At 46.6% G+C, this 19,941-nt stretch overlaps 1 protein-coding gene across 6 annotated transcripts in view; it reads left to right on the top strand.

Moving 5' to 3' along the window:
- The window catches only part of LOC135201753 (E3 ubiquitin-protein ligase TTC3-like), a 202,299-nt gene that overhangs the window by 77,290 nt on the left and 105,068 nt on the right, over nt 1–19,941 (top strand). For all 6 annotated transcript variants that reach the window (XM_064230982.1, XM_064230981.1, XM_064230980.1 and 3 more), the window contains one exon: nt 14,008–14,195. In XM_064230982.1, the coding sequence (XP_064087052.1) occupies nt 14,008–14,195 (188 nt within the window). The remainder of the gene's footprint in view (nt 1–14,007; nt 14,196–19,941) is intronic.

Genomic DNA, 19,941 nt, shown 5'->3' with positions numbered 1-19,941 from the left:
GTGATTCTACTGATTCGTCAGCACAACGACCTCGGAGAAGGAACGCTGCTCCCACCTACCGAACCCACATCGAGCTTGGAGGCGTTCTGGGGACCTAAGAAGGAACCCAGGACAAGTAATGTGAGTGTAGTTAGCTCTAAAAGAGATAGGAGTGCGAGTGTTGAAAGAGTAGGGTCAGTTAGTCGTGAGCGAGGAGATGTGGTAAGCCAGGACACAGGAAGAATGAATGTCATTGGGCGTTAGGAGCGTGCTTTGGGTGTGGGCAAACAGGGCATTTGGTGAGTGAGTGTAAGAAAGATAGGGATATTAAATGTTATAGGTGTGGACAGGTAGGGCACATAGCTAGTGGATGTCAGGGTACCCGTATGAACATAGTTTGCGGCAACTGCGGGAAGAACGGGCGTTATGCTAGGATGTGTAAAGAACAGCGTGCGAAATGTGTTGAATGTGGAATGGAAGGTCATTTGGCGAGTGTGTGTAGGCGAAAGAGGATGAGTCAGGCTGGGAATTCGGGAAACTAAATGAAAAGGGGATTCAGTTGGGTGGGTCCTCTAGTGTGCGGCAGTATGTGCAGGAGAATGTGATGAGTGGGTGGTTGAAAGTGAATAAATGTGAGCTGAGTGTCAGTGAGCAAATGGGTCTGGAAGATCGGCAGTTAGTGTTGGTTGAGTATGAAAGAAAGCGGAAGAAGGTAAGGAAAGGGAATGAAAGGGGGAAATGTGAACTGCATGATAGAGGGGTTAGTGTTAGGGTAAAAATGGTGGATAAGGCATGTAATACAGATGACTTTGAGGGGAGGAATGATACATATAGCGTTTGTGGGTTTGAATTGTCCGGGTTTAGTGAAGTTTCACCAGGAAGGGAATCAGGTGGTAAGGATGTAGTTGGCAGTATGAACGAGTCTTCAGGAGTTTGGCAGGAGTGTAAATGAGGATAAGTGATTTGGTGGCAGAGTTAAGAGAGATGTTTGGACAAGAGTTAGAAGGGGTAGATGAGATAGTGAATGGGATTTGGGGGGATGGTAGTGAGGGAGAAAGTAATGGTAGTCTGACTGGAAATGATCTGGGAGAAGTTGATGGCGGTGTAACTGAGTGTGTGTATGAGGGCCCTCAAACAAGATCCAGGTGACCTGCATCTGAGCATCCGTGGGTGTTGCGAAAGGTTATTTAGTGTGGGTGTTGTGAGTGAAAGGAGATGTTGTCAAATGTAACAGGGGAGGAAATATGGAGGAGTTATGGAGTTCCATTTGACAATGTCGTGAGAGAGATGAGGGAGAGAGAGAAGAGACGAGAGAGAGAAGAGAGATAGAGAGAGAGGGCGTAATTGCTGTATGGATAATTAATGACTGAATTGGTTGTTGGTGGGTTCTGGGCTGTCTGCTGGTGCTGTTGATTGTTAGAGTTCTGTGTTTTTAGTGATTTTTCAGTCAGTCTTTGGTTAGAGCCTGTGACAGCCAGTAGTGTTAGCAGCAGTGTGTTGAGGGCATTTTGGTCAGATAAGTTGTTTTGTTTATTTGTTTTTAGTTATTGTTGAGTTAGTGTTGTTTGCTTAGAGTTGTTGTGCTTGTGCTGTTGTCTTTGTTGTTTTTGTGTTGTTTTTGTGTTGTGGTTGCATTCCTTGGTGGTTGTTTTTGTTGTGTTCCTTGTTGGTTTGTTGTGTTGTTGAGTTGTAGTTGTGTTCCTTGTTTGTTGTTGTGTTGTTGAGTTGTGGGGTTGTGGTCCTTGGTTGTTGTGTTGAGTTATGGTCCTTGGTTGTTGGGTTGTGGCTCTTGGTTTTGGCTTGTGGTTGTTTATATCTCTGTGACCTCGACCAGTGGACAGCACAGGATAGCCCTGGAATATCTGGAGTTGGTAACTACATGTGTTTTGTGTATGTTTTTATGTTTTTGTATAGGTGTAGGTCAATTGTCCTGCTGTATTTTGTTGTGTAAAGAAGAAAGTGTGACTGAGGTTGGGTTTGGCAGCTGGATCGATTAGGTTAATGTGGGGAGGGTTTTGCCACTTTTTTAAAGCTTGCGATCCCGCCACAAGACCTCGAGCCCAAGCAGAGGATAAAGTACCTGGGCATCGACACGGTAGCAGGGCGAGTCTTCCCCGCAGATTCGCAGATCAGCAGGTGCAGGGAGGCAGCAAGACCGTTCCTGTCTCTACAGGAGCAACCAGCTCAGCAGTGGCAGGTCGTGATCGGTCACCTGTTGTCTCTCGAGAAGCTGGTCCTTCACGGGCGTCTTCACCTGTGGTCTCTTCAGTGGAGACTAAAGGAGTGTTGGTCACAGGCAAGAGACCCTCCTTTCTCCCCCGTGTTCGTCACGGAAGAGGTGAGGCAAAACCTATCCTGGTGGCTGGACGACGGGAACCTCGTAAGAGGAGTGCCTCTTCTCTCTCTCTCTCTCTCTCTCTCTCTCTCTCTCTCTCTCTCTCTCTCTCTCTCTCTCTCTCTCTCTCTCGAGATATTGCTGTTCTCAGACGCATCGACCGAGAGATATGGCGCACACCTGGAGGAGTTGCTGACTGCAGGTGTGTGGGACCATCGCGACAAGCACCTTCACATCAACGTCCTGGAGCTCAAGGCCGCGTTCCTCGCTCTCCAAGAGTTCCAGGATCGTCTGGTGGGACACTCGGTGGTGTTGATGAGCGACAACACCACGGTAGCAGCGTACGTCAATAAACAGGGGGGCCTAGTGTCCCTCCCGCTGCACCAGTTGACGTTGCAGGTGCACGAGTGGGCCGTGGCACACTCAGTAGAGCTGTCGGCCCTCTACATTCCAGGCAAGAGGAATATGGTAGCCGACAAGCTCAGCCGTTGGGATCAGGTGATAGGAACCGAGTGGTCCCTCCACCCAGACGTGGCAGAAAGGCTCTTCAACCTGTGGGAGCGTCCAGTCGTGGATCTGTTCGCCACCCGGCACAACAGAAAACTCCAGGTTTTCTACTCTGTTGTGCCTGACCCATGGGCAGCTGCAGAGGACGCTCTTCAACACCCATGGGACAACCTCTTCGTCTACGCCTTTCCCCCGTTCTGTCTGATTCGCAAAGTGATCAGCAGGGCGCTGATCACCGCGAACCTTCGGATGATCCAGTGAACCTTTGGATGATCCTGGTGGCACCCAAACAGCCTCAAGCCGTTTGGTATCCGGACCTGCTGGCTCTGCTTGCTGAAGCGCCGAGAGAGATTCCCCCCTGGCACAACCGCCTGTGCCAGCCACATGTAGAACGGTACCACCTGTCGGTTCGGTCCCTGTGTCTTCACGGCTGGCTGTTATCCACCATCTCTTGCGAGCGAGAGGCTTTTCTTGCAGCGCAGCAACAGAGATGGCTGGATACCTCAGACAGTCCTCTGCAGCTGTGTACCAGGGGAAGTGGTCCGTCTCAGAGCCATTCTTCAGCCGGTAGCGGATTTCCTCGTCTTCCTTCGCCGAGAGAAGCTCCTCTCCGTCTCTGCAGTTAAAGGATACAGAGCCGCCCTGGCCCTAGTCCTTAAACTGCAAGGTGTGGACATCTTCTCTTTCGAGATCTCCCTCCAGATGAAGAGCTTCGAGAGGTCTTGCCCACCCAGTGAACTCGGGCCCCCAGGGTAGGATGTGACTCTCGTCCTTAGGAGACCGTCTTTCTGCTGGCCCTGGCATCGGCAAAGAGAGTAGGGGAACTTCATGGTCTTTCCTTCGACGTCAAGCATTCCAGGGGATGGGGATTTGTGACGCTCGATTTCGTCCCGAACTTCGTAGGGAAGACTGAATCCTTCGGTCCCTGACGACCGGTTCGAGTCTTTCACGCTCCCCTCCCTGAAGGATTTCACTGATAATGATGTGGATGAGATGCTACTTTGTCCTGTGAGGGCAATACGGCGCTATCTGAAGAGTACTCGGCACCTCGGCCCTGAGTGTCGACGCCTCTTCATTAGCACCGGGGTTACCAAGAAAGAAGTTTCCAAGAACAGTTTCTATCTGGCTGCGTGAGGTGATCAGGAGGGCGTACGACACGGATGGTAGTGACGACACCCTTACCCTTTGTCTGAGAACCCACGAAGTCAGAGGTATTGGTCCAACCCTTGCGTTCAGAGGTATTGGTCCAACCCTTGCGCAAGAACTTCTCCCTGGTGCAGGTTCTGAAGGCAGGAGTTTGGGCCAACCAGACCACCTTCACTTCATTCTACCTTCGGGATATTACTCACAGGTCCTTGGATTTTTTTTTTTTTTTTTTTTCCCTTCAGGACCCATAGTGGCTGCTCAACAAGTTGTGTAGTCTACCCAGCACCCTAGCGGACAGAACAGCATCGCATTCTTGTGTGACTGCATGAATGGACGAGCGAAAGAGAGAGTGACTGGCTTCTCTTCCTCCTTCATTCTTCTCTACCTGTGGGCATAGGGCCATGGTCGTCACCACGCTGAACAGGAGGCCGATGCAGGTAAGCTACACAACTTAGCTCCATCCCATCTCTTTCAGTAGGGATAGGAGTGTTTATCCACCACTCCCCAACAAGGGGGGGGGGGGGGAGTGGAAGCCAACAAGAGACAAACCCATGGCTTCATTTTGGCTCTTGAAGTAAGAACTAGTTCTTGCCCTTTGCTATTTATAAGAGGTATGCTTGCCTCCCTCTTATAAATTTGGTCCAGAAGTCTGACCACTGATCCTGCGGTGCTCACCCCGATTAGCTGGGAAGAGGCTAGGATCCCTCCCTCTGCTCTTATGACCAGGGAGGGAACCAAGGTAGGACGAACACCAGTTTTTCATAAAACTCAGATTCCACATACCAATAAGTGAGTCTTCCTATTGTTAAAGGACCGAGGTTTTGTATACAAATCGGAACAAATAACAATTTGTCGGAAATTGTACTTTTCCTAACTATACAAACCAAAGGTCCTTTACACATAGTTCCACCTCATGCCACCCCTCACTGCGTTTCCTGGGCCTAAAGCAAAGGGACTCCTCTCCTCGCAGTCGAGCTGACCTGCCAACTGCCGGACAAGTAGTTAACTACCGAACCCCCTTGTTCGAAGCTTACGACTGGTTCAGCTGCCACTAAGTACCTTCCTATTGTTAAAGGACCTCAGGTTTGTATAGTTAGGAAAAATACAATTTCCGACAAATTTTTCTCTCCTTTCTTTTTACACATTCTATCCATCTGTCTTGTGGTCCCATCTTGAAATTTTTTACTGATTTCATGTACATCATCATCTTCATGTATCCATTTTACTTTTGCTCCTCATATGCTCTCCTTACTTCCATGTAACGAAACTTACTTGACTTGTCCCGTACAGCAACACTTTCAACTTCTCATTAAGACACCCACTTTCCAGCCCTTCCATTCCAACTTAAATTTTCACATGTTTTGACTTTTATTATTTCCCCTGCTCCTAATTTTCTCTGCCGTACGTCAGTCTACACTATAACTATCTTAAACTTTTCCTACCCCATTTTTTCTTTCCCAATTGTGTTTATGAATTTTTTTTTAATTTAATTTATTTTTTTTTTTTTTTTTTTTTTGCAGAAACCATATACATACAGAGGCATTTCTCTGCAAAAGATACTTGGTTCTCACCGTTTCCTACGTCTTTTCCATCCATTGTGTATAACACTTTCTAACCAAAGTTATGCTTAAGGGATTTTGACGTAAGGAAAAATCTATTTCTGGGCGATTGGCTCGTGTCGCCAGCGAAATATCCTTTAATCTATTATTTCTAGGGTAAATGTACTAACACATACCAGAGAATAAATAAATAAAGAAAAGGTCAGTACAACTGACTCGCTCACCCTCCCAGAGAGTGTCGGTATGAACACTATGGCGAGTGAGACCACTACCACGAGCCAAATGCCAATAGAATTCTCCCACTACAAAATCCCCCAAGAGGGGAGCCGACCCACAGAGTGGGCAGCACCTACTACTACTACTCCATCCCATGCTGCCGACTGCTGCGCCTCTGGTGGCCATCCTGAAGTTAGCAGACAATCTTGGCGATGGGATGGGTAGGGCGGGATTTCGCTGGCGACACGAGCCAATCGCCCAGAAATAGATTTTTCCTTAAGTCAAAATCCCTTTTCTGGCTCAGCTCGTGTCGCTGCGCGAAATCGTACCAGAGAAATAGCACAAGATTGTAAAGAAATTTAACAAAATATAAAGGGTCTCAAATAAAAGATAAAATAAAAATAAATCAATATAATTGCTAATAAAGATACATATACACAGTGATACAAATAGAAATATTACTTAATTATACTTAATGCTAATAATATTTCTTAACTTAAGGTAATATACATATATACAGGAGAAATATCATATATGTACAACAATGGTATCTGTGTGTAAAGCTTATGTATCAAAACAATCTAAAGCAATAATATAAAAGTTGATAAAACAAACTCAACAATAATAAAATATAAAAGAATGTATATGACTTAATATTACAAAACCCGTAACCATTATAATAAGATGTATCTCCTAGCATAAAAATAAGGAGATGACATCCACGAGATCAGTAATCATCACAAATGTGAGTGTCCCTAGCAAAAAAATAAGGGACACCCACTATAACATCATCAAGCAGCTAAGACACAAGGTGATCGTAAATGAACAAGGCAGGTATAGACGAACTGTTGGGTGAGGCAGGCTAGAAAGGAGGACTGAATCTATTCATAAACTAATGGATTAGGTCGGAGGAGTCAGGGGAAACTATGTTACCCGCTGCAAAAAAAAACTGCTGAAAAATTTCAGGGCTTCCAAAGACTTTAAGTAATGACGTTTGACACTGTCGGTGATTTCCATCCAGTATACTTTTTCAACTCATCGAAGTTCATATGTTGGAAATAGTTAATTGAGGTGGCTACTGCCCTGACATCATGTGCTTTTGGAAAAGAGTCAGGATTGGCTTGTTTAATGAAGTACAGGATTTGTTGGTCTGATATGCCTTTAATAGATAAAGTACCACCTTTTTCTCTCCTAAAGAGAGGACCCGATGAGGATGAGGAGGTCCTAGATAGAAAGGCTCGTAAAGTTGAAACTGGGCAAAGAGATATATCTTGTGGAAGGGGTAGTACCTTCCATGGTTCCCACCTCATCAAAGGATCTTCATTCTTAGCTAAAAAGCTACGTTCCGGTGAAAGTAGTACTTCCCCTGTGGGAAGGAACTGAATATGATCCGGATCTCTGGATAAAGCCGACAGTTCTGAAATCTAGCTCCTGAGGCACCAAGCTTAATAAAAAACAAAGTAAGGTTTTTTTTTCTTAAAAGCATTATAAATGAGCATGTGTCATTATTGGTTTCTGAAGCCAGTTTTAGAACATCGTTTAAGAACCAAGATACTGACGTAGGCCTTACAGAAGGTCTAAGTCTAGCACAGGCCTTGGGAATAGACGAGAAGTAGGAATCTGTTAAGTCTATGTTGAACCCAAATTGAAAATCTTTTTCAAGGCTGACTTGTTTGTCGTAATTGTGCTAGCTGCTAAGCCTTTTTCAAATAAGGATCTGAAAAAGGATATAGCTGAATTGATTGTCATGATCTTAATTATCTGATTCTTTCAGGAAGGTTGCTAACTTTTTGACAGCAGCATCGTACTGTCTCAAAGTTGAATCTCTCTTATCTGATTCCAAGAAGAGAATATTCTGAGGGTCAATATTCGCATCCCTTTTCGCTGCAAACTTCATGAAAATCCATTTAAAGTTAGGGTTTTGAGAATCCCTGAGGAAGCGAACACAGTCTTCGTTTGTACTGACTGGGAGAGCTTGGGATTGGGGATCCGAAGAGGGCGGAGACCCAGTTCCAGGATGAGAGGGTACCAATTGCTCTTCGGCCCAGTATGGGGCTACTAGAGCACTTGACCCTTGAATGTCCTGAGTTTGTTTAACACTTTCATGAGAAGATTCACCGGAGGAAAGACATAAATCTTCTCCCAGTTTGTTCCAATCTAGAGCCAGGGCGTCCGTGGCATAGGTCAGAGGGTCCAGGTTGGGGGCCACATAACACGGGAGTTTGTGGTTCGCTTGAGATGCGAAGAGATCTACCTGTAGACCTGGAACTCTCTGAAGAATCCATTGGAACGAACTGTTGTCCAGTGACCATTCCGACTCTAGAGGTACTGATCGGGATAGAGCATCTGCTATGACGTTTCTCACTCCAGTCTATGGGTGGAGAGACATGCCAACTGAACTTGTCCGCCAGGGAGAATATGGTACCATGACATGATTTAGATGACGTGACTTGGAGCCTCCTCTGTTTATACAATGTACTACCACTGCGCTGTCCAGGACTAGTTTTATGTGAGTACTTTGGCGGTCGTAACCTTTTTAGAGTCAAGAAACAGTGCCATTGCCTCCAGTACGTTTATATGGAACGACGGAACTGAGGTGACCACGTTCCCTGAACCTTTTTGAACTGGGAATATCCTCCCCAACCGCTTAATGGAACGTCTGTGTGGATAGTTGATCCCCTGGAGGAGGAAACTGAAGGGGCACTGACACCGATAGGTTCTTGACTTTCGCCCACGGCCGAAGTCTGATTCTTTAGAATCAGAGGGACTGAGGACAATTTGTCCCTGGACCTGATATTTGCTCGTGAGCGCCAGATTCTGGTTAGGTCTTTCAGTTTGGCTTTCATTAGGATGTTCTCACTGATGCAAACTGGAGAGAACCCAGGATCCTTTCCTGAGATCTTCTTGAAGCCAGTTTGTGACTCAGAAATTGCTTGACTGACTTCGCTATTTCCTTCTCTTGGACGATGGAATCGACAGAGTATGGGAGGATAGATTCCATTGAATGCCTAGCCACTGAAAGTTTGACTCTGGAGTGAGTCTTGATTTGGTCCTGTTTATCTTGAAGCCTAGATATTCCAGGAACTGAATCACTTTCAGTGTTGCTTTGTTGCATTCCTCGACTGTTGAAGCCCAGATCAACCAATCGTCGAGATACGCTACTACCATAACCCCTTGCGATCTGAGTTGTTGAACAACTACTTCCGCCAGCTTCGTAAACACTCTGGGTGCTACGTTGAGCCCGAAAGGAACTACCATGAAGGAGAATGTCTGGTCTCCTATCTTGAAGCCTAGATAAGGACGGAAGTGTCTTGCAATAGGGATATGATAGTAAGCGTCTGTAAGATCGATAGAGGTGGTGACGGCCCCACGGGGAAGTAAGGTCCGCACCTGCGAGATCGTGAGCATCTTGAACTTGTCGCAGCGAATAATGGCTAAGTTTAAGCGGGACAAGTCTAAGATTACTCTTCTTTTTTGTGAGCCTTCTTGGCACCGCTGAACAAGCGGACCTTCGAAATTTAATCTTTTGACTCTCGCTATAGCTCCTTTCTGAAGGAGATCCTCCGCATACTCCGTCAGTTCGTTGGAAGGAAGTTGACGGAAAGGCCTGGATGGAGGTGGTTTGTTAACCAGCTCCAACCAGGACCTTTTGACACAATGCTCTGAGCCCACTTGCTGAAGTTCCACCGGTGGCGAAAGTGAAACAGCCTCCCTCCTACCTGAAGTTCTTCATTGGTTCTGGTAACCTCCTCGGCCTCCTCTGAAGTGTTTTCCCCTATTAAAGGGCCCTCCCGATCCTCTCCCACGAAAGGAACGCTTACCTCTGCTCCCTTACCCGAGCGGTCATACTTCTGTGAAGATTGACTCTCGAAGGCTTGATTGTAAGCTGGAGAGATGGCGTAAGAGGTGGAGGGCTGAGGCTGAGGAGAGATTACGTAAATTGGCTGTGATTGAGCCTTTGAAGTGGAAGGCTGGGCTGTTTGCACTAAGGGAAACCGCCGGAACTTGTTGAGAAAAGCGTGGCTGCTTTTTTTCTGGTAGGGCTGGAAACGTCTGGGTTCCTTTGCCCTTTACCTCTAGCTGCAAGATCTTGCCTCCTCTTAGCCGTATAAGGCCCCAACGGTCCTTAAGGCTCTGGTTCAACCTCGTCGCCTCTGACTGGACTTCCTTCACCATTGCTTCTGGGAAGAGATCTGCTCCCCAGATGCTCGACGAGAGTAACCTATTCGGCTCGTGCCGAATGGTTGCTTCTTGTAGGACATGCTTCCTACAATTCGTCCTAGCAGTGGCAAACTCAAACATATCTGACTGTACCGTTTGAGTCAGGGATTTGGTCATAAGTTTGAAAAGCGGCTCTGAACCATAGGCTATGGTGGCCACCTCGGTCATAGCCATAGAATTAATCGATCTGGCTAATCGCGATTTAGCGTCAAATTCAGCCTGAATAAGGCTATCTGGAAGCTGGGTAGCTTTTCACCAAACTGCTCCATAGCACAGTCCGGTTTGAGTTTGCCAGCTGAGAAGGTGTTCGGTAAGTCTTCCCATAATTCTCCGGCTGAAGGAAGTAACGGAGATGTAGGATCTGCTTCCTTCAGTTGAGGCATGGGGTCCCCCTTCTGGGCCGCTGGAATGGTAGACGTCGCGATCTTTGTCAGGAAAGGGAGCGGGGTACTCTCATCCATCGTGAAGATCGTAAAGGGACTCTTGAAAGGTTGGATTTTCGTATTAGAACAATCCATGTCCTCTAAACACCTGAGCCATTCTCTCTGAGCCTGGTCACGTGGAATAGAGGACTGTCTCCTTTGGTACCCTATCATCTCGAATTATGGCTGAGGCGGTGAGCCTTGCGTAGCCGATGAACGGAGGCTGAAGGTCTTCCGGGTAGAACGCGAAGTCCTCTATCCTTCGAGTTCCAAATTCCGGTATAGAAATGAGTCCGTCTTGGAAGGGGGCGTATGACGCTACTCTCCACGGGTTGTTCATCGAGAACGGAGGTAGAGAGTCATACGGGGGAAGCTGGGCTCCACCTGCATTGAAAGGTGGAGGAGAGGCTAGAGGAGCTTGGCTCAGTCCGGCTATAATGGAGTCTTGAGAAGTAATCCTATCCGACAACCGAGAGATCATTTGTTCCATGCTACTCTTTAAAGACCCAACCAGTCGCCCACCTGTTGCAACAGGCCAGCATTGGAGTCCAAAGCCGAGCTGCTGCGGAGGTGGAGGGGTGGCTCTGAATTGGAACCAAGGGTAGCGGAACTGACGACTCTGCCGGAGTGTGAGAGTCTCTCTCTGGAGGATTTACTCCTCGAGGACTTAGAGCCGGACCCAGAAGCTTTAGATCTGTCTGCTCCGGGATTCCTAGCCGGAGACTTACGAGAGGAGGATGACGCCGAAGCCGTCTTCTTAGACGACGACGACGTCTTTGTCAAGGATTTCACTGTTTGACCCTTGACCTTGGGTCTAACCGAAGCGTCAGGAGGAGTATACAATTCATCACCCGTAAAGCTTGGAAGGATGGAGAGGTTTGCAGGAGTAGAAGAAAACAGTTACGCCCAAGGGTATCCCTTGGGTGTCTACCTTACCTACCTCGACCAACAGGTCGTCTACACCTACCATAGGTTCTACATTAATATCCAACGTCGCGACTTCCGAGGAGATGTCCTGGCCTTGGTCAGTCAATGAGGCAGCCAGCTGTTGCTGGATGAAGGCGATAGTCGGGGCCGCCTCTACTGGGTCGAACGTTTATCCTGTCGCCTTGCCTCCGGGGAAGATTAGTACCGCCAACCTTTTCTCCACGATGTAGGGCATACCCTTGGCGGCGTTCTTCCCAAAACCGCCGACCCCCCCGGCCCGCAGGGTTGCCAGTGCGGTATCCCTCACTGCCGGCGCCTGGAAGAGAGGGTATCGATTAGATTTAAGAATAACTTAAAACTAAAGGTAACTTAAAGCATAACTTAACTTATAGGGGCTATAAGGCCCCTTGAATTTTCCTTAAGTTAGAGTGATTAATGCATACTTAAGCCCCCAAAAAACTAAAACAGATGCGGACCAGCTACCGGAGACGGCAATACTTACCCACCCCGTCTAACAGCTGGCTCACCAAGATCGTAACATATGGTACACGGTCTCATGGTACCAGACCTGGATGTCCCCGTGCGGAGTCGCGCATGGAGCATGGGACCGGCAAAAACTTCGTGTCCAACAGGGTTCCTGAAGTGTGGCGGGCGCATCCCGGATGCCTCACAGTTGGTGGTCTGTAAGTGGAAAGACACATGAGTATCTTAAAGATATCACTTACAGGCTAAAGGACAGAAAGAAACTCCGTTGCATGCCGGAGCTCGGAAAAAATCGGGCATAGCCCCCTCCCTTACTAGCCTGAATAGGCTATAAACCCCGGAGGTATCCGGTAAAAAAGAAGGGAGGGGAATGGTTTAAGGTACTTAAAATAAACTGAACATCTTAACCTAAAAGCTCGAACGAACCGGACTAAGTCCAGTGCGAGGCGGAGTGATAACTCAGTGAAACGGAGAGGTTAGAAGGGACCGACTAGTTATGCTTCCGGTCACCCCCGTGGGGTTATTAGACTTAGTACCTTTCCGGCTAAGATGCCCAGGCCTCCGGTGGTAAAGGAGCCCTAGTAAGGTGGGAAAGAGCGGGGGCATACAGACTCGGGCTAGTAACGGAGCGACGAAGTAGTAATGGAGAGGGGGAAAGGCCAGTCCCCCCCCACCTTACCATCCGACCGGACCGAGAGCCGGAGAGGTCGAGTCCAGTCTGGGTCTGTCCCGTCCCTCTACCCCCTCCGCCTGGGGGGAGAGAGGGAGGCAGGCTCGGGTATGCGGAGCGAGCATGGGCAGGTCTAGCCACCCCCCCGACCTCTATGAGAGCGGAGAAAGGTGACTGGACAGGCGTCTGCTGCCTCGTGATCACATAGTGACCACGGGGCGATAAGAACAACAAACTAAGCCTAAAACAAAACCAACTGATCAGCGAGAGATGCTATCGGGAAGCAACCGAGCTGACAAGCAGGTAACATAAAGGCCCAATAGCCTGTAACCTAGGCTAAGCGAGCCAGACGCCTGACTAACCTAACAATAACACATAGATAATAAAATGAATAATAAAATGAAAGAAAGAAAAACAAAATAGTAGGAGAAAAAATCCAGGAGTGTACGACTAACCCGAAGGCAAGTCTACCACTCAAAGCTAGCCGAGGCCGATACTAAGAGCCGTGGCTAGGGTCTGGATAGAAGAGCCTACATAAGGTAAAAGACATGCATGCATGACAAAACCGTGTAGATCTTACCCTAAACAAATCGGAGGATAATAAATAGAGCGTACAAAGACAGGGGATGCTCTGGGTATGGGCGACCCAGAACGGACCCATCACGAGGCAGAACCATGCTGCCATGCTTCCGACCTAGAGATCGTATTTATACCTAAAAAACGGCAATACGTGCTCAGGGCCGGAAAAAACCAAATAGCAATAAACACTGAGTACTTAACTTAGCTGCTGCGATGGCTGCACGCTCCATTGTAATAAAATCCAAAAGAAAGGGCACAAAAACACAGAGAAGAAAATGGCACGTGTGTATCGTGTGCGCTAACTGAAAAGGATGTCCACCAGAGGCGCAGCAGTCGGCAGCATGGATGGAGTAGTAGTAGTATGTGCTGCCCACTCTGTGGGTCGGTCCCCTCTTTGGGGGATTTTGTAGTGGGAGAATTCTATTGGCATTTGGCTCGTGGTAGTGGTCTCACTCGCCATAGTGTTCATACCGACACTCTATGGGAGGGTGAGGAGAGTCAGTTGTACTGACCTTTTTCTTTATTTATTTATTCTCTGGTATGTGTTAGTACATTTACCCTAGAAATAATAGATTAAAGGATATTTCGCGCAGCGACACGAGCTGAGCCCAGAAATAAAATTTTTCTAAGAAAACCATGTTTTCCCAACTATTTAATACCTGTCAAAACATTTTTCCACATAGTTTCATGGACCTTTGCGATTAAATGATGCACAACTAGGCTTTCATGTTCTCTAAACCAGTAAGACTTACACAGGCCAAAAAAGCTTTCACTTGTTACTTTTTAGCCATAGCTATACTCGTTCACAATTACAACCTTTTGCCACACAATGGGGCACATTGAATTCTCTTGACACCTTTTTTTATTTTATTTTTTTACCCATCTTGAATCTCACCTGATAGCACAAGCATTACTAATACTAGTGATCTTTTACAATGTAAATTTTATACTTTTCCCACTTAGGTGCTGCGTGATGACATGATATCCATAATTGCTACACATAAGCTTGAGGGGAAGAAGCACCGAAATCTGCTGTCAGAAGTTGGCAATAAAGCAAAAGAATGTCAGAAATTCTTAAATTCTCTTGAGCAGAAGATAACCTGTGCAGATGAGGAGATTAAATTGAAAAGTGAAAGACTTGAGAAAACAAGGCAAGTTTATTGTTTGATCTTGTATAGTACTTTCTTAAGGGTAATACAGTAGATCTGATTCACATATGGATAATAGAACTGTTCTATTTGTTTTATACTAAACATTTAAAATTTCATGCCACTGCAAAAGTTGTCTGTGGCAGCCACACACCGTTTATCTAGGTCATTTACAGCCTTACTGACGTTTTTTTTTCTCCTTTTGTTTTTTTAAGGTGACTTTTCCCATGTTAAGTGCACCACGTATACTTGTTATGGTGTTTTGAGGTATAGAAATTGCAATTTATCATGGTATGGTTTAAAAGAGAAAATTTTATTCAAGAGAAGTTTAACTTCAACAAAAACATACTACTACGTTTGTGTGTGTACACACACTACTTTTGAGTAGCAGCATTTGAAAACAAAAATAAGGCGGCAGTACTCATTAGTTGAATTTCTTGTTTTGGTTGGTGAGCTGCCACATTCAGCCGTGTCATTTTTTACTTTTATTTGAATTAAAAGTACTACAATTTTTAATTTATTTTCTTTTCATTTACTTTAATATTAAAGTAAGCTTTCTGAAGTTGAAAAGACCAGCAAACTGAAAAGCTTGAAAAGATTATGATGATGTATCTATAAACTGCCCAGCCATATTTCCTGAAAGTTTCTTGCTCATCTTTCTGTCTTTGTGCATGTATATATGTACACCATGTATATGCATGAGTGTACGCATGTAGTATGTATATGCTTAACATGCAGGTGAACTACAGTATATGCTATGTGTATTTGCTTGCCATTGTCTTTAATCTCTCTTAGTTTTTCATCATTGCTGTTTAAATGGAGTGGCATATAGAAATTTAGAATTTCTTACTTGTCCAAAACACATCATAAATCAGTTTAGGCTATCATACATCATTGGTTGAAACCTTTAGGTCAATTTCAGCCACTCCATACTGATTTACGCTTCAGGTCATGCTCACCAACCCTCAGAATAGGTCAGTTTAGAGCATGGAAGTACATGTAGATTATTAATGCTCTTGTCTCATTTGGCTATTACTTTATAAAAGAAAATTGTGAAAGACATAAGTACTTATCTACTTGCCAGGCTTCATTGTGTAACATGGTTTAGCTTAACCCTCTTACGCCGATTGGACGTATTAAACGTCGAGATAAAATGTCTTCTGGGTGCCGATTGGGTGTATTTTACGTCGACAAAGTTTTTTTTTTTAATTTGCGGAAAAATACTTATAGGCCTACCAGCCGAAAACTTTTCAATCACGGATCAAGCTGTTGTTTTGGTTAGAAGCATGACCCAAGTGCGCATGCGCCATATCCCTCCTCCTCGCATAAGCAAGCATCAGCGACGCGCTGTCCGAGAGCGATCTTTTGCCGCAATTGTGTTTTGCAGAACTTGTGCGAGACTTTGAATATTTGTGTTGCTACAGGACGTTCATAGAGATGTCTCAACGACGTATGGAACGCAAAAGGTGCATTTTACCCGTCGGAAGGGATCGTGTGAGGTGTATTTTGGGACTTGGATGCTGGCGAAGGACCAAGCACTAAGGATGACCTCGCGCCTCAACGCCGTTCTGTGCGGCCACGTGTGTATGAAAGTGGTTTAGGATCACAAGTTGTGTCTCATGTGCCTTTAGTAACCCCTAGGAAGCATTGGGGTGTCCTTAGGGGCATTCGTAGGAATTTGGGAGGCCTCCAACCAAGGAACATAGACGAGTACTTATTAGAGCTCGATCGGGAGTATGTCGCAAGTCCTTATTTCTGGGCTCAGCCTGTGTCGCTCTGTGAAATGTCCCTTTAGCACACATTTCTAAGGTATAAATATTGCTATGATACCAGAGAAAAAAGCTAATATGGAAATGCTAGAGTATTCTGGTTCGCTCACCTTTATTTAAGGTGTCTGTATGGTTTCTGGGGCGAGTGAAACCACCCCCAGAGGTCCTTTGCCATTAGATTCATCCTTCTTCAATATCCCTCATCTACAGAGGAGCCAATCTAAGGCCCACTACCCGCTACCGTTACAGCTAGCGCCTCTTGACGTCATTCCTTTGATAGCACGACCCATGCCACATGCGTTTTTCTTTGCTGTGTCGTGTTTTCTTCCTGGAATTTTTCTACCATCATCATGGAACGTCAAGCTATTGCTGCATCCAAGTTAAGTACTGCTATTAATGGTTGACACTATTTAGGGGCTGCCCTTGGCACGTTTAACCAAATTATTTAGGTTTTTATAAGACGCCGTTCCCGCGCCGCCATACTCGGCTTGCTCCCTCGTTTTACCTTGTTTCGTGTCCCAATCGGTCCCCCATACCATTTGGGCTCGATTCTTTGTTTAGCAGTACCTTCCTATGATTTTCAGTGATGCAATTTATTGACTTTTTTGTTATTTTATCCACATGGGGGATTTTGTCCAAGCATGCGCTCTTGGTTCGTAGCCTACGTATTTACCTTTCAGCCCAGATGTTCATGCATGCATGTATCTTTTAGTTGTCAAGTTACCTCTTCGTTAGGCGCCCTTGCCCGAAGGACCCTGGTCCTTCTCCCTTTGTCCTCAAGCCACCCTGGCCACCTGCCCCGCGTCTTTTCGTCACAGCATTAGGCTAGCTGCTCGGAGTTGTCAGGCTTGACCATCCTTCTCGGTTGGCTCTGCCCAGCTTCTCCAGGACATTGCTCTTTCTCTCTCATCTCACTTTTCTTCCTTTACCCCCCGTGTTAGGATAGGGTGTTTATTTTATGTGTTACATGTTCATTGAGACGGCTTCGGTTGGCCTATAGGCCTCCTTTGATCGCCTGACCTTTTTCACCGCGTGGATGTTCACCCGGCCGAGAGAGTTCCAGGCGACCGCTTACGAGCCACCCCGCTTCGACCCTTCCTGTCCCTCTTCCCCCCACCTTGGGGGAGGTACGCTCGCTCACGCTGTCTCAGGCAGCCGATCCAAGCAAACCCTCCCCCTCCCCCCTCAAGGGGGACAGGGGAGGTGGCTGGAGGGCTCTCGACGAGCTGGCCAGCTACCCTGCCGTTCTTCCCAGAGGCGTAGGAGGGAGCCCTGCTTGGCCGAGCCTCAGTTGGCCACCAGGCTCGGTGGAGCTCGGTTCTCCTCGGCTCTCGGGTCGCGTTTCCCTATCATTAATCACCATCTCCTCCCCGCTCCGGCGGATGCAGGACCCCGGCGTAGCCAGGCCCACTTTGGTATGGTTGATTATTGTGGAGGCTCCGACCTCCCTTAAAGGGTACGCTTGTTGCATGCATGTTCTTTTACATATAATGACATCCATTACCTTTAGTTTTAAGTTATTGGTGGAGTCCTCCAACCCCGCCAGGGATCATCTCCCACCTTGTTCTAGTTTTAAGTTACCCTACGACGGAGTTGTCAAACTCCGCCATGTAACTTTCTTTCCTGGTCTTCCCCTGCTCCTCACCTGGTGTTTGTTCGGACTACTCCTTGCTCCGGTGTATGGAATAGGTGGTTATCCTGATTCAGTGATTAAATTGATCTCTGGCATCGCCGGAAACACACTGTTTCAGGCTGTCCTACCGATCCTACCGGATGCCTCACCGCAGTACACGGCTAAAGAGCGGGTAGAGACTGGACCATGTTACTTATTAACACCGGAGTACTCTGGCGTCATGGTATATCACAACCACGGACCTCGTCCGGAAGGTTAGTGGTGATACTCATGTATCATTTCACTTGCAGGTCACCCATTGTATGGAGGCTGGCTGCAACGCTGTCCTCCAAGACCCCTGTGGACACGAGGTCTGCCGGACCCACTCCACATGCGCGATCCGCCTCAATGAGTCCGTGGTATGGCACCATGAGAGTTGCCTCATATGCTACGAGCTCGTAGGTGCCGTTCTGGAGTTCACACAGTAATGCAATGAGGACCAATGAAATTTATGTCAATTTGATATGTCCTTTAGAATAAGTTACGGTTTAACCTAGGGTTAGTCTTGAGTACTAACGTTAACCCTCTTTTTTTTTTTTTTTTCCAGGGTGTCCAAGCGGCCCGGGAGACTGCTTTAGCCACCCTGAAGGCCTAGATTGGTGGGTTTGGCTGTAACGTTACCAAGGGCCAACCCTACATCCTTTCCAAGGAGATGGCCACTCTCATCTTCCCCGGCGGGAAGAGCACGTCGTCCGTAGACCCCGAAGTGGCAGCTCCCCTGATCGCTTCCATTCAAGAGGCGGTCGCTCAGCCCCCGGAGGAGGCTTCCACGCAGGAAGTGGCGCAGGAAGTAGCTGCCCTGGATCTGGACCTCGAGCCCATGGCTGTTGAAGGCATGGGTAACGGTAAGAATGTTTGTGAGGCAGGTACTTTAGGGGCTCAAGGGCTTTCCTTGAGCCCATCTAGAGCTGCTTCCCCTTTGACTTCAACCTCTTTCTAGGGATTCACCCGGGGACTTCAGTCGGTCAGGCCGAAGTCCACCTTGGCAATCCCTAAAGTCAAAGGCAAGCGAGGCTAAATCGCCTTCAGAAGTCCCTGTCTAAGAAGTCAGGTACCAGCCTTGTCCGTAAGCTTCCGGCTCACCATCCTGGGGCTGACAAGGCTAAACTGGCTTCCTATTCTAAAGGGTCATGGTTCTTAAATGATGTCCTTAAATTGGCCTCGGACACTAATAGTGACTCGTGACTATATAGCTCTCTTAAGGAAAACATTATTCCTAATAAGTTTGGCCTCAGGAGCCAGAATATCTGAACTGTCGGCTCTATCTAGAGAATCAGATCATATAGAGTTTCTCCCTTCAGGAGAAGTGTTACTTTCTCCAGATCACCAATTTCTAGCTAAAAATGAGGACCCACTGGATAGATGGGCCCCATGGAAAATTGTCCCACTTCCACAGAACCCGTCCGTATGTCCAGTTACTTCACTAAGAGCATATCTAAGTAGAACTGCCCTGATATCTTCAGGCCCTCTGTTCATTAGAGAAAAGGAGGCACCATTTCCTTGAAAGGAATTAGGCAACAGATTTTATACCTTATAAAACAGGCCAACCTGCAGTCCTTCCCACGGGTACATGATGTTAAGGCAGTAGCTACCTCTATTAATTATTTTCAACACATGAATTTTGAAGATCTGAAGAAGTACACAGGCTGGAAATCTCCGACAGTATTCAAACGCCATTATCTTAAGTCCTTAGAAGCCCTTTAAATTTCCAGCAGTGGCAGCCGGAAACACAGTTTCCCCTGACACTGCTTAATTTAGTAGTAAGTAGTTTATCCTATGTCTCTCCTTACATCTCTTTCCTACCTGCCTCGCTAGCATTCTTGCCGTAGCTCAGTCGTCATTGTAGTCGTACTGTACCTTGGATGCCACATATTGTATATACTTGTGATAATTTCCATATGTTTTGTATCTAGAACTAGTCCCAGTTTGCATTTAGTCTTACTACAGTGGACCCCCCGTATTCGCGTTCTCCAGATTCGCGGACTCACACATTCGCGGATTTCTCTAGGGAACGTTTCCTTGCATTATTCGCGGAAAATTCGCGGTATTTTTCTATGATAAATATCCACATTCTTGGTTTTTTTGATGAATTTCATCGTAAAATGCACTTTTTGTGATAAAACTATTTAAAAAACCATGTAGGAAAATTTTTAGTGGGTTTTTCTTGAGTTTTAACTAGCAAAATAGGCTGTTTTTAGCATTTTTATAAGGGTTCCAAACATTCGCGGGTTATAACTATTCCCAGGGGGGGTCTGGTACGCATCCCCCCGCGAATACGGGGGGACCACTGTATATACTTATGAATAAC

This window comes from Macrobrachium nipponense, chromosome 28, assembly GCF_015104395.2.
Source record: "Macrobrachium nipponense isolate FS-2020 chromosome 28, ASM1510439v2, whole genome shotgun sequence".
Taxonomy (NCBI): Eukaryota; Metazoa; Arthropoda; class Malacostraca; order Decapoda; family Palaemonidae; genus Macrobrachium; species Macrobrachium nipponense.
Note: the sequence above shows the minus strand (reverse complement) of the source record. Positions and strands in the feature narration are given on the sequence as shown.